Source organism: Camelus dromedarius, chromosome 14 (genome assembly GCF_036321535.1).
Source record: "Camelus dromedarius isolate mCamDro1 chromosome 14, mCamDro1.pat, whole genome shotgun sequence".
NCBI classification, from domain to species: domain Eukaryota; kingdom Metazoa; phylum Chordata; class Mammalia; order Artiodactyla; family Camelidae; genus Camelus; species Camelus dromedarius.
The window spans coordinates 32,056,784-32,072,017 of record NC_087449.1 but is presented as its reverse complement, the minus strand read 5'-3'; the positions used below and the strand labels follow the sequence as shown (position 1 = coordinate 32,072,017).

At 38.9% G+C, this 15,234-nt stretch overlaps 1 protein-coding gene and 1 pseudogene across 6 annotated transcripts in view; both read left to right on the top strand.

The window, feature by feature from the left end:
• TCEANC2 (transcription elongation factor A N-terminal and central domain containing 2) overlaps positions 1–15,234 on the top strand; it is a 56,546-nt gene that overhangs the window by 20,574 nt on the left and 20,738 nt on the right. For all 6 annotated transcript variants that reach the window (XR_004140769.2, XR_010383831.1, XM_064493565.1 and 3 more), the window contains exon 4: positions 10,099–10,292. Coding sequence is in view for 4 of the 6 variants with exons in the window: in XM_064493565.1 (XP_064349635.1) it covers positions 10,099–10,292 (194 nt within the window). In the remaining 2 variants the exon portion in view is untranslated. The remainder of the gene's footprint in view (positions 1–10,098; positions 10,293–15,234) is intronic.
• Positions 5,953–7,651, top strand: LOC116156873 (large ribosomal subunit protein eL34-like; annotated as a pseudogene).

Sequence of the window (15,234 nt, the reverse complement as noted above, 5' to 3'; positions counted from 1 at the left end):
TGTTTGTTTTTAGATTCCACATATGAGCGATCTCATATGGTTGCCAAGGGGGCGGGGGTTGGGAAGGGATAGACTGGGATTTCAGAATGTAGAATAGATAAACAAGGTTATACGGTATAGCACAGGGAAATATATACAAGATCTTATGGTAGCTCACAGAGAAAAAAATGTGACAATGAATTATATGTATGTTCACGTATAACAAAAATTGTGCTCTACACTGAAATTTGACACAACATTGTAAAATGATTATAAATCGATAAAAATGTTTTAAAAAATGAATGAAAGTGACAAGGTCAAATAAGAGTTTCTCCATGTGTTTCTAGCTTTCTATATTCCCGTTTCTGGCCTTTCTCTCTTTCTTCCATCTTTGTTGCCTGTCCTCTCACAGAGGGTACTTTTCCTTAAAGCTCAGACCTCAGTCTTTTGCTGCTGCCTTCAAGCACTTAGCCAGAGAGGCTGTCCACTTTTCCAGCTTAACTGAGGCTTTAATTCAAATAACTCTTGGATATGTATCTACCATCCTGATCCATTTCTGAAACTTAGATTTTTAGAAATGTTAAAATTTACATTGCTACTGTTTTCTTAAAATCTTACTAATTTAATAGATAAGGATAGCATCTTGTTTTCCTTTGCTGAATCAAATGAATTATTTTCTATATGTTTATTGGCATTTTATCTCCTTTTTGGTGAATTGTTGTGTTGTTTGTTCATTTACTGTTAAAATCTTGTAATTTTTGTTACCTACTTGGTAACTTTATAAATGTCAGTATCATAAACTTTTAAATACATTTAGCTATCTAAATTTATAATCATGGAAATTCAGTCTCAGAGCGATGAAGTGACTTATCCAGGGCCACATAGTGAGTTTAGTACCAGATATGTAATGAGAACCCAGGTCTCTTGGGGCCATGTTCTTTTTTGGCTAGCAGACTGACATTATGCCCTGCACCCCAGCCATATGTGCCTTTATTTTATTGGATCATCTCTGTGGGTTCTACCATCTGCTCAGGATCACCTCTTTTAAATCAGAATTTAGTGCCTTTTCTTGTGTACTTCCAATGGGAGTTTTATCCTCGTATTCCCATTTTAGTCAGTGTTTGCTTTGACATATATAGTCTTTAGGTGAAAATGTCCAGCAGGCAGTTGGAGAAGTAGGGCTGAAGGTCATATGAAAGATTTAGACTAAAAATATGTATTTGGAAGACATTTGCCTGGAAGCGTTTGCTTAAAATCATTTAAGTGGATGAATTCTCTTAGTAAAAGAAAAGATTAAAGGGCTGAAGGATTGAGCCTGGGAGAATATCCATGGTGGGGAAGTGGGAAGAGGAAGAGGACCTAGTAAAGAGGCAGAGGGAGTGTAATTAGAGAGAGGGGAACCGGGGCAGTGCAGTGATGTGCAGGCTAAGGAGGAGAGTGTTTTGAGAGGCAGGAGATGTGAGGGGTCTTACTGTTCCCAAGTGGTCTGGGAAGTAGAGGGCCAGCTGGGCACAAGCCTTTGGACCTTAATAGGGCCTCTGTGACTGGATATCTTTATTATAAAGGAAACCAGTGGGCGAGGGGTATCGAGTAAATGGCTAATGAGGCAGTATTGTTAGTAGGCCTTGCACTCTCAACCTTGTAGGCAAGCATGCTCCACTTTTGCAATACTGTAGATATACATATTCTGGGGAAAGTGTTAAGTTAATCACATTGATCTGGTTTTCATTTACGATTGATCAACAACAGAAAACCCTGTACTTACAAAGTGCTTTCACATCTACGGCTTCATTTGATCCATATAACAATTCTATAAGGTAAATATTATTTTCTCATTTTACAAATGGGAACACTGAGGCTTAGAGAATTTAAATAACTTGTTCCAGGTAAGAAAATCAGATAATAAGTGACAAAGCTAAGATATTTTTATGCCATGTCAGACCACCTCCTGAAACCCAGAGATGCACCTTTGTCCGTGGCGAGCTCTTATTTGTCCTTCAAGACCCACATGAAATGTAGTCTTCTATGTGAAGCTCAAGATGTTTGTTGAATGAATAAATGAGTTGGATGAATGAGAATGTGATTTGATTTGCCCAAGTTCACAGGATATGCTAGTAGCAAAGACATTTCACATGGCCTTCTAATTTCAGTTGTCCCACAGGTTCCCATTGCTTCAGCAATCCTGAACTACTGGTAGGCTCCTGTATTCATTTTCTGTGAATAATGCCATAACAAATTGCCAGAAAATTAGTGGCTTAATAAAACACAGATTTATTAGCTTACATTTCTTTAGTTTAGAAGCTTAGTACAGGTCTCAATGAGCTAAAATCAAGGTGTCAGCAGGGCTACACTCCTTTCTGGAGATTCTTGGGGAGAATCTGTCCTCTTCCTTTTTCTAGTTTCTAGAAGCCACCTGTGGCTTGTGATTCCCTTCCTCTGTCTCCAGAGCTGGCAACGGTGGGTCAAATTCTTCTCACACCTTATCTCTCTGACCCACTCTTCTGTCCTTCTGCTTTTAAGGACTTGTGTGATTAGATTGGGTTCACCTAGGTAATCCAGGTTCTCCTCCACATTCTCGGGGTCCTCAACCTTGATCACATCTGCAAAGTCCCTTTTTCCATGTAAGGTAACATATTCAGATTTGAAGATTAGGTCATGGATATTTTTAGGAACCATTTTTTTGCCTGAAATTATACCATGCTCTTTTGGGTTCTATGCTTTTCACTCTACTGCTTGTGTGAGTCTTGTCTCCTTGCGTCATTGTCAAGACTCAAGAATTGGCCTTTTTCCTGGTGTTCTCTGGCCATTTGCCAGTTGAATTGACTTCTCTGTCCTTTTGGCCCTCCCTGGGATTCCCTCTTCAATACTATCTTAGGACCTGTAACACTTTGGTTTATTCGTTTTTGTTTTGGTGTCTTCTCCTGTGCTTAGACCTATCTGGAGCTCTTTGAGTAAAGCACTGTGTCTTGTTCAACATCCTATCCCAAGGTCTAGCACAGGGCCTGGTACTTACCAAGTATTTGGTAATTTTTGTTAAATGAGCAAAATACTGCTTTCTGCAGGAAATTTGTCTTAACAATGTGCTGGGCTGCAGAAACCCCCTGCTCTTAAACTCTGGGGACTTGACCTGGATCGTAAGACCAGTCAGTGGCACTGCTTGCTTTAAAACATAAACTTCATGGAGCAAATAATGACTTTTTGCAGATCATTAACTTCCTTGATGTAGCTACTGACCAACTTGTGACCTTGGAGAAAGGTCATGGAGTCTCATTTTTTTCATCTGAATCAGGAGGAGATAGGACTGTATGATCACAAGAGGCAAGAGTGTAGGGTTAAAGCTTGAGCTCTGGAGCCAAAATGCCTACGTTTGAAACCCTGCTTCTTACTTGCATGTCCTCCACAAGTTCCTTAACCTCTTAGTTCCTCAGGTTCTTTACCTGTCAAATGGAGAATTGTAATAGCACCTACCTCACAGGGTTGTTCTGAGAATTCATTGGGTTAAATGTAAAGCATTGAGTGCAGTGGCTAACTGTCATTATTACTGTTATCATGAAATTCCCTTTCTGATCTGAAGTTTATGATTTTGTCTTGTATTTCTGGAATAGGGTTCCCTAGGCCCCTCTCTTCTCTTTTACTGCCCCAGACTGAATGCCTTCCCTGCTGTTACCCTCTTGCTGGCAAATCTTGTGTCCCCCAGCACTCCCTTACAGCCCTGTGCTTCTTGGGGTAGTTTCGCTGGTGTTGGGAGAGTCCCTGTGGGGCTCCAGTGGGAGTATTTGTGGGGTGTACTGCCCCCTACAGACCAGGAGCAGTGATTTCTCCTGCCCTGGCCTGAGAGTAGAAGTCTTCTTCCCTTTGGCCACCTCTCGGGACCTGTGCTCTTTTGATTTGGCACTATCAAGAAGGTGAGTAACATTTTCTCAAAAGAACTTTATTGATCACTCCCTGTGTGCCAGTCTCTAATAACAGAGAAGTACAGGGTATTAGGGGGTTAAGTGTGCAGGCTCTGGAGTCAGGCTGCTTATGCTCAGATCCTGGTTTCCACGTTTAATAGCTGTAAGATCTTGGGCAAATTGCTTTGCTGTGAGCTTCAGTTTCTCACTTGTGAAAAGAGCTAAATAATATTTAACTCATTGTTTAGTTATAAAAATTAAATGGGGGTAATACCTATATCATCTGGAGTAGTAAGCGGGAAGAATTCTTAGCAGCGGGTAAGAATTAGAAAGTTTTCATTTCCCCATCACCTTTGGATTCAGTTCTTTACAGTATAGGTCCATTATTTTGTTTGTGATTGTGTGATTTTTCCCAATCAACTGCATCCATATTCAAATATAGTACAAAACCAATTTGGAAGCCAAATGTAAATTGTTGGCTATTTTTAAATTTGATTGAGTTAGTTCAGCAAACATTTCTTGATTGTTTTGTGCTAGGCACTGTGCTGGGAGCTGGGAATGTAACTTGGAGTGAGGTATGGGGTTCTGCCCTCAAGATGTTTACATCAAGTTTAGAAGGGAAAGTAGACATTAAGCCTTCTAGGCAGAGGAAACAGTGTGAGCTAAGGTGCAGAAATAAAAGAAGGCCAGACAGCCTGTCCAACAACAAGGACATGCAAGCTGCTCTCCATGGCTGGAACTTCGCACGTGGAGGCAAAGGAGTAGGCGAGCTGGGAGTGAGGGGAGGGAGGAAACGGAGAGACATGGTATAGCCAAAGAGGTTCCAGGTCATTGAGAGCTTGAATCTATACTTAGAAATTAATTTGAGGACTGTGGAGAGAGCCATTGAAGGGCTTCTGCTAAGGGAATGATGTGATCAAGTTATGTTTTGAAAGGTTATTTTGACTTCAGTATAGAGGGTGAATTGGAGAAGACCAGCCTGGGGACAAAGATTGGTTAGTAAGTCACTGCAGTAGACCTGTGGAGAGGTGATAAGGAGCTGAAACAGGGCAGCAGTGAGAGTGAAGAGGGAAATCAGAAACAGGAAAAGATACAAGAAATGTTAAGGAGCCTAAAATGATGAGTGAATGCTGGTGCCATGTGTGACAAGAAATATAGGAGGAGGGACTGAGGAGAATAATAATGAGTTCCGTTTTCCATTTTAGAAATCTTGAGCCAGAGGTGCTTGCAAAATAAGCAGGTGGAAATGTCCAGTAGGGGACTGGATATTTGGGTCTTGTGCTCAGTGAGAGCCTTTGGGCTAGAGGTACACATTTGAGAGTCATATGCGTGCAGATGGTAGTTGGACCACAGGAGTGGGTAAAATTACTCAGGGAAAACAAGTAGGGAAAGAGGAGAAGAGGCCATGGACAATGCCCAGCTGGAGTTCACAGGTAATTAAAGGTTGGGCAAGGCATATACAGCCAGCAGAAGAGATGCAGAAGGAAGAGGAGAACCAGTAAAAGGTGGTGTCTCAAAAAGCCGTAGAAGAGAATATTTCAGAAGGAGGGAGGCAGCAGTGTCAGATGCCACAGAGGGATCAGGTCATGTCATGATGGAAAAGGTCCATTGGATTCTACAAATAGAATGACTCTGTTTGAGGGACTTCTGCATCTTCATTTCTCATATAAAGCTGGATCAACAGTACCTTTCTTGGGGAGAGAAAAGGATAAGGTGGGGAACACATGTAGGGAAGGATCTCTATTCCAAAGAAACCTGAATGCCTATAGCACTCTAGTATAGCATAGCTATACTATATACTGTTAGGACTGCTTACAGCTTGAGCCAGCCCATGAGACTGTGAGCTGAACTGCATAGACACACGCAGTCCCACTACTCAGAGGAGACCTCTGTTAATAATTTCATTATAAATTCTTTTAGACTCTTTTTCTCCACATATAAACAAATATATGTGTTTATATATATACACAGATGTAATTTTTAAAATAAATATTGGCTTACACTGTGCATGCTCTTCTGAGAACCTGAATAAAGTAATCATCTTTCCATGTTAACTACAAGTAGAGCTACTGCCGTCTTTAATAGCTGCAAAGTATTCATTGTTTGAATGGACTGTAATTCATTTAACAAGTCAGGCCCTTAATGATGAGCATGTAGGTTGTTTCTAGCTTTTTGCTGCTGTACACAGCATTGTAATGAGTATTTTTATACACAGATCTTTGCACACTTTGTCAGGGTGAGTGTAGGTTAAATTCCAGTGACTGTGTCTTACCTACCTCTGTACCTCAGCACCAGGCATTAAGTAGCTACTCAGTAAAAGTATTAAAATACTCTGAATTTAGGTCTTTGAAGTCCTGCAGTGTCTCATTTATCTCTGTATTTTTAGCATCACAAGAGTGACCAACAGCACCAAAAATTGTTTTCAGAATGTATAACCTCAAGGATATGGAGAACTCCACCTAGAAAAGGAAAGTGTTGAGTAGTGACTTTAGCTTTTAAGTGGCACGTGTTTCAGAAGCACCTCACTAAGCATCACCAGCTAGGAAGCGCCTTGAGACATTTCTAATGAGGGCTCTGCATTGCTCCTCTTCCCCCTGCTCCTTGTGATGAGGGTGGATGTACTCCTTTCCCTGGGCAGTGGAAAGACTAGATCAAAATTCTTGGTAGATAATTGGTTCGAGAGAGAAGTTAAAGACTCTTGTCTTCCCTTCAAAGTTACATTTCTTTCTCACCTCCCAGTTCCTCTTCACAGAACCTTTGGAGCAGGGGCAGTTTTTTGTTCAGCCCCGCATGACTAGTGCCTGGCATAGTACCTTCTGGCTGTCGCGACTGCCTTTAGAATAGGCCGACATCTGAGAAGTTGCAGAAGCTGAGATCTCTCAGGCATAGTCGTTTGAGCTGGTATGGGGACATTCATAATGGTCCAGCATTTGACATACCATCATAGGCTGTCTTACAGTACAACCTCTAATAAAACTAGGCTGTCCCGAGCCCCTGGTAATAAAGTTGTTTACCTTTATACCAAGAAAGTTGGGAAGGCACCAAAATCCGCATGTGGCGTGTGCCCAGGCCGACTTCGAGGAGTTCGTGCGACTCCTAAAGTTCTTAAGAGACTGTCTAAAACAAAAAACATGTCGGCCGGGTCATGGTGACTCCATGTGTGCTGAATGTGTCGGTGACAGGATCAAGCGTGCTTTCCTTATTGCGGAACAGAAAATCATTCTGAACGTGTTGCAAGCACAAGCACAGAGTCAGAAAGCTAAATTAAAAAAAAAAAGTGAAGCTTTTTTAAGTAATAAAGAAGTGAAGAAGCCTTGTTCTGTTAATTTCTGTTGTGATTTGTTAGTGTACAGGTTTGGTTTCTGTGGTAACTAGAGACCCCCGTGATTTTAGTTGATTACTTTTTCTTAAGTAATTGGAGGTCAGTGATTGCTAGAATTTTTTGATGGCAGCTCTAGACAACAGTAAAATAGGGACCTTAATATATTTTCTCTTAGGAACTATGTTGTATTGTTCCTGATACCCCTTAATAATGCAAAAGTATATAAAGGATTTTAATAAAAGCTCATTCTTACAGTGATAAAAAAAAAAAAGAGAGTAGGCCTTCCGTAGATAAGTAGGGAGTAAACAAGCAAGTGTTGAGCTGTGCAGTTGGCGTAATCTGAGAAATTTTCTAAATGTTTTGACCATTTTCCCAAATTTAAATCCTTTTCCACTTCCTTTTGTTCACTGGTGCCTCTTTTATTATGTATTAAAATTTGTATATAATACGGTTTGTTCCTGAGCTTCATTTATTCCATAAATTCTACCCATCTATTTTTTTGGTGCCAGTCCATATAATTTTAGTTGCTTTTTATATGTTCTGATATTTTGTAAGTCTAGTTATAGCTCATAATTTCTTTTTTTAATAGTATTTTATAGTCTTACCCATTCATTTTTCTAAAATAAGTCTTAAGAAATTTGAATGTATTCTAATAAAAACAGTGTATTGAGATTTTTTATTATAATTACATTAAAACTGCAAATTTCTCTATTGGCACCTCTGTACTGGTCTTTCCATCTTATAGTATAGTATATTTTTCCCCTTTCATTCAGATTTTCTATTATATATTTTAGTAGAAATACATGTATTTCTTCATCTGGATTTCTCATTTCCCAACATTTACCAAACACCCATTCCCCCAACCCCCACCTTCTGTCACTGTGCTTTCTGCTGGCAGTACAAAAATGAACACAGCTCTTTCCCTCAAGGAGCTCTCTTTGGTGGGCAAGAGAGAGAACTGATCAGATAATTAAAACTAATTATAATAGTTACTGTGATGAACAGAAGCACGAGGTACTAAGAAAGCATAGAGGAGAGGTCCCAAATAAGACTGGGGGCTATTAAGGAAGACTTCCTGGAGGAGGGCACTCCTGAAGTGAGTGCTAAAGGCAGAATGGAAGTTAACCGAATGAAGAGGGAAGAAAAAGTATTCCAGGCAGACCAAATATTCATTGGAGTATATGTTCAAAAGAAAAGAGGCAAGACAAATATTGAAGTGTTTTAGGAGCTGTAAGTAGCTGGGGTATCTGATGACAGTGGGATAATAGCTGGAAATGAAGCTAGAAAGTACACAGGAGGGTGGCAGATTGTGAATGTACTTATGTGACAAGATGAGAGTTTGAATATAGGATTGAAGGATTTAACTGAAGGAGTGTAACGGTCAGATTTATGTTTTAGAAAAGACATCCCTAGAAGAGAAAATAAAGTTAAATAGAGGCCACTCTGGCTGCTGTGTGGAAGATGGCATTAAGGGTTCCAAACTTAGGCTGAGAGGCCAGTCAGGGAGCTGCTCGAGTTATCTGGAGGCAACATGTGCTAAGGCAAGGGCTTTGGTGATGAGGACCGAGGAAAGGAGCAGTTCGAGAGCTGCTAAGGAGATAGGTAGATACACAAACAGTACTCGGGCATACATACAAACTCTCTTCCTCTTTTTCCATTTTTATTGTGCAAATCTCAAACATTCCCAGAAGTAAAGAGAATAGTACATACCCCCATGAGCCTTTCGTCCACATTGAGTATCTATTAAGATTTGGTCCCATTCATTTTATATTTCCCTTTATTTTGTGTTTTTGCACTGTTACTGAAGTATTTTAAAGTAGAATCTCATCCTTTTGTCATTTCAGCTCTACATACTTCAATTTACATCTCTAAAAAAACTGGATATTTTCTAACATAACCACAATCACATTATCATGCTTAACAAAGTCAGCAGTAAATTCCTTGGTGTAACTTAATAACTAGTATATATTCATATTCCTTGTTTATCTCAAAATATCTTTTAATTGGTTTGTTCCAATCAGGATTTGGATCACGTATCACATTTCATAGTTTGGACTCAAAAGACTCTTTTAATCTATAGCAATCCATAACCTTACTCCCTTTAAAAATATATGCCATTGACGATTGAAGATACCAGGTGTGCTGTCCTGTAGAATGTCCCACATTCTGGCCTTGTCTCTTTTCTCATACTATAATTTAACTTATTCCTCTGTCTTTCATATTTTCTATAAACTGGAGGTTAGCTTTGAATGACTAGTTGGGTTATGGTTCATCTTTTCCTTGGGAGGAGGGTGCAAGACTACTTCATGGGTAGGGCTGTGAAGTGTTACTTCTATCTGGTAGTCCCACTCTTAAGGATGCTATGATTGATCAGTGGAGGTGATGACAGCTCATCCCTCCATTGTAAATTTTCCCATCAACTTTTCATTGAGTTCATCCACTATTGATTGTCACCTGAATGAATTATTTTATCATGGGCTATAAATTTTTTTTTAATTCTGTCAATCATCACTTTATTAGCTGAATAGAGAACATTCCCTCAATAACTAGGGCTGTTTGGTTGTCCTAAAATACAATATGTACTGAAAAGACAAGATAAATGCTTAATTCATTTTCTTTTATTGTACTTTTTGGATTAAGGAGTTGGTACCTTAGCTGTTCCTTTTTAAGTATCTATTGATCATGCTTCTGTTTTATGATTTATTGCATTGGCTAGTCCAGTGATTCTCCCCCAGTGATTATCTTGTTATCTCAGCCTTAAAGAAACAGGTTTTCATGTGCACAAGAGCCTTTACATCCTTCGGTATGTGAATGATTTTCTAAGTACCACACGTCAGTCCTCCAGTCCCGTACTTTTCAGAAGACAGAACAACCTGTCCTTTGGTTCCTCTTCTCTTGTTCCAGGTCACACTGTGAACAAGATGTGTCAACACTCAGATTCAGAAGTGGCTTGTCTTGCCAGAGAAGTTTACACTGAGTGGAAAACTTTCATTGAAAAACATGTGGATAAACCTTCTATAGAAGTCCGAAGTGATTCCAAAACCGAGGCACTTAGGAAAAACGCCCAGAAATTACTCTCAGAAGCCTTGGAATTAGAGGTAATGGCCTACTTGGAATGTGATTACTAGGTGCTCTTGGTTAAATGATCTTTACATTTTCACAAGGAAATTTCATAGTCTTAAGTGCTAGTCTTCTGGTTTTTGTTTGTTTGTTTTAGTGATTCTGGATTTGTAAGCATTCTGGGAGACAGTATTGTATAAAGACTGAAGGCTTTGGAACTAGCAAGACATGGATTAAAATCCTGGGTCTAGTATGCACTGGGTATGACACCTTAGGCAAATCTTTTAACATATCAGAGGCTATTTTTTTATCCATAAAATGAAGATAATTCCTACCACCTAAAATTATTGGAAAGATTAAATGAACCATATACACAAAGGAATAGTATAGTGCCTGGTGGTTAGAAGTCACTTAATGAATGTTGGTTCCTTCTCTTTTAAAATTCTTCCCATTCCTGCTGAAGGAGAAGGTCTGAGATGGACTCTGTTACAGAATATCAATGGCAAAATAAATAGCTGTCTTTTGAAAAGACTCTACTTCCCCATTTTTTGTCAGCTCCCATACTCTTTATTCTAATGCATATAATCAGTTGCCTAGACATAATCCCTGTCATCTTTGTGGCCAATAGTAAGATGATGTTAGTGGGTTGCGGTACACATGCTAGAAGAAGAATTTTTTACTCATTAGTAATATTAGTCATCATCATCAAACAAATCTTACAGATCAGTTAATATTCTGGAAAAATCAGACTTATAACATCCACATTTTTTCTTCTTTTCAGAGTATTCCTAATAAAGTATCCTTAAAGAATAATTTAATGTTATTAGCAGAAGAAGCAATTCAGAAGTCTGGTTTAAATACTAGATCTGTTATTGCATTTTCTGAAAAACATTTTAACCTTTCTATCTCAATCATGCATCTACAAAAGAAAGGCAAATGGACTTGTGGTATAATATGTACTTTTTAAGAATAAAGTTTTGGGCTTTTTAATACCAATTTATGATAGAAAATGAAAAAAATACAGAAAGGAAAAATAAGATCACCATTGAACCTACCATCCGGACATAATCTTTTTAACGTTTTGGTGCATTTCCTGTTTGGTAAATTATTACAGCTCTTTAAATGAATACTGGGCTAGTTATGATTATCCCAGATTTATTAAGAGCCAATTATGTGCCAGTTGTTCCATAAGATATTTTTATTGATTATTTAAGTAACATTGCAGAAAATTGATGATTATTTACATTTATGTTGTAGTTTTAATCTTGATCAATATCAGTCAGTGTCATTTTGTATACACTTTTCTACATATCTATTTTTTACATTTATAATTTTTAATGTCTATTTGATAGGTCAGTGAATTAATATACTCTAAGTTTGCTTAACTTTTCCTAAAGGAAGTATTAATACGAATATTAAACCCTTGGAAGAGAGGAAAAAATATGAAAGTTGTAAGTCTAATTTTCCAGAGTATCGATTAGCCAATAAGACTTGCTATTTGATATTTTAAATAAAGTTTATTTTTAAAATAAACCAAAATTATTGCAGAAACAGAGTGTGGGTCTACAATATGTAGTTAATGTGGTGGTAAATACCAGTTCCCTGTGGTATCTTTTTAAGTAAATGATAAAGAAGCTATGCTTGTGAGGATTAATGAGCAGTTTGCCTGCTATATTAAACACCATAATAATTATCCTTTTAGTTTATCCATTAATTATCCTTTAAATGGCACATTAAGTGGTAAGCACTCAAGTGTCACAAAGCAAAGTTAAAAAAGTGATACATTTGTTAGTGCTTTCCAGTGTAATTGGAAAAAATATCAGATTAAGTATAGTTGAATGGTTTTGTTCCCAAAGAGTAAATTTTAAAAATTAAAAGTGTGCATCTTACCATCTTCCTTGGCCAAAGAAAATCAGTCTGTTTTCCTTGGGTAAATAGCATTTGATTGCATTTTTATCAGTTTGGTATGTCAAAAAATATAAATACAAACACTTTTACATAAAGTTAACTCTTAGCACCCATCATCATCTGAAACATTTTCATATTAGAGTAGATCAGTGAACCATCTAATGCACTGTCTAGTCTCTGACAGTAACCAATGTTGAGTGCATTCAAATCAGACATCAGATCTCCATAAATGTACTTTATCAGGCAGTAGTAAACCACTGGGTAAGTTATTGGCCCAGTGACTAAAAAGCCTTTGCAATTTGATCTTAGCATGTGTTTTTTCAAATCCACTCATTATATTTTTATAGAAAATAATGTTTCCATGTTATTTGTTTTGGTCATATCCTTTAGTAGTGAAAGCCACATATGAAGAATACACACACACAGCCAAAAAGTACATCTCTGTATTACTCTATAGATCTTGCTTTCCAGATTCATGGATTATTTCCTTGTTCTTGGAATAATGGAATAGATGAATAAAAACTCCATTGTTGAGACCTACGTTCCATTCCCCTTTACTTTTTCTCCCTTCTGGGTCTTCTTTGTTCTTCCCTGTCTTTTAGATCTTTCCTCATATGAACGTCCCCTGTGGTGTCATTCTCTTACTTCCCCTTCCTCATTATCCACTCTCCTTCCTACCTCACGGCCTGTGATCATTTTCCTATTATGTCATTAAAAAAAATGAATCTGATTCTCAAAGTGAGCCTGTTATCATTAAGCGTTATGAAACACTGGCTGGTTGGCCCAGTTGGTTGTCAGATGGTGCTAATGAGATCCAGGTCAGGGGTATATCCCCATATGGGACTGTTAGTTTTTTCTTTGTTTAATGGCCTCAGACTGCACCTCTGGCTTTGACCAGCTCTTTCATAAATGTATTCAAGTGGTCAAAAAGGAGTGTGGGTATATATGTACAAATCCAGTCATGCTATTAGAAAACTCATACGAAGTTTGATTCTAGTGAATATTCAGCTCCACAAATGTTTATTTCTACTGCTACTAGTGCCAGGGGAGAATGCAGACATAAATGAGTTCCAGTCCCTATGCTAAGAAAGCTTACTGTCTCCTGACTAAGCTCCTGTAAATGACTAAATGCGCGTCAGGATGAAATATGTCTGAAATAGTAGTACCAGCAAGTGGTGTAGACACGAAAACGACAGAACAGTGAAATCTGATGGAAGAACCTGGGAAAGTTTTGTGGAAAAGACAGCAGTTGAACTGACCTTTGTGAGAGTGGTTGGATTGTGCTAACTCGGAAATGCATATAAAATAGAAACATATTTCATATTTTATCTGCCATGTATAGATTGTTATTGAAAGAGCAGGAAAGGAGGGAAGTGTACACAGGGAAAGAGGAAATTCACTTAACAGATATTTACAACGTGCCATAACCTGTGCTAGGCATTGGGAATTGAGAAATGGATCCAAGGTGGTATCAGCCCTAGAGTGGCTCAAGTCTGCTGAGGGAGATAGGCAAATAAATAGTTACAGTGTGGTGTGGGAAGTTCTGCACTTAGGGTAAACACATGAAAAAGAACGTCTTTCCTTGCTTTTAAAGAGCTTACAGATATGGCAGACATCACTAATTGATTTTGGCACCATTTCTTCTGGGTCCAGAATCCTTGACAAAAGACAGCTCTAGGTGGATGTGTTTTATATCTTCTCCAGTTATAGTCAATTCATCCAGGATTGGCCGACTGAATAACACACACTTGACTCACAGGTACAAATAGATAAGGAAGGCAGATCAAATTCTCTGTCTCTGAGAAACTGAACTAGGAAATACCAAGAAACAACAGTGGAAGTTTTGAAACAGAAGGGATATTATTGGAGGAGTTATAAGGAAGCAGAAGCTATAGGTAGAGATGTGTAGAATAGGCAGCGAGAAGAAGGCAGTTAAAATCGGTAGGCGGTAAGGCAAATGGAGAGGAGCAAAACATGTGAGAAAGAGACACAGGGAAAGGGTATGGTTCGCAGATAAATCCCTAGGTTTCTTACAGTATTCCTGTTCCCATCCACACACATGTATCTCATAGCAAAACCTCTTTTTCTCAGGGTCTCAGTAAGACTGGTCCTTTCACCCAAAAGGGCTTACCTGAATCACCAGGTTAGAACCCATTGGGAAGGGGGACTCTCAACTTGGGTAGGTTTGGATTATCCAAAGGCAATTAGTTCTAAGATAGGCACTCATCACTTTGTGCAATGAACTTGTTATACACAAGGGTACATGATGAATTATTTTCCCATATGATTTGCATTTTCATATTACTAATGTTTTCCTTCATTTCTTCATCCTGATTGGCCTTCATTTAACATGAGGCATGCATGAGAATTGTCAGCTACCTACTTCCTGTTCCCATCACATGGCTGGTAGAGCACCTATTCCGCTGCCCCATGGTCATCTGTGTACATGCCTCTCCTAGGCTGTGAGTTCTTAGAGGGTAAGGGGTCAGGTCTTTTTGCTCGGGTGTCTCTGATACCCAGATCGGACCAGACTCAGAGTAGCAATTCAATAACCATTTGCTGAATCAAGTATGAATAAGCATCCAGTTATGTACATTTCAGGGCACTCTCAAGGTTCTTTTATACATATATTACAATTTGATGGAATGGCCATGACCTGTTTTTGCAATGCACACATACCCTTCCTCCCTTAACAACCATGCCCCTCAAGAAAAAAAAAAAAGACTTTTTTCTTGCCTGTTATAGTAAGTGACTCTCTAAGCAATCAGTGATTAAACATCCTCACGCTGGAATGAGGAGCCCCACACTGCAGGAAGGAGCCTCTCTGGAAGTATGGCTGGACAAATGCTGGGCAGACAGCCAGCCACCCTTCTAGCCTTGTAAAGTGGTCTGGTACCAGGGCTGCCTCAGGCTGGGGGCCAGTTCAGGGCCAACCTAGGAGGCCATGGAAAGTTCGAGGAGTCTTGGTTCTAGAGAGCCATGGCACCAAGTTTGCTCACTCCAGCACAAGCCTTGGAGACAGTGTCAGTCATCAGGACTACAAACGTCCCTGGATGTGTTTTGTCTCTTACA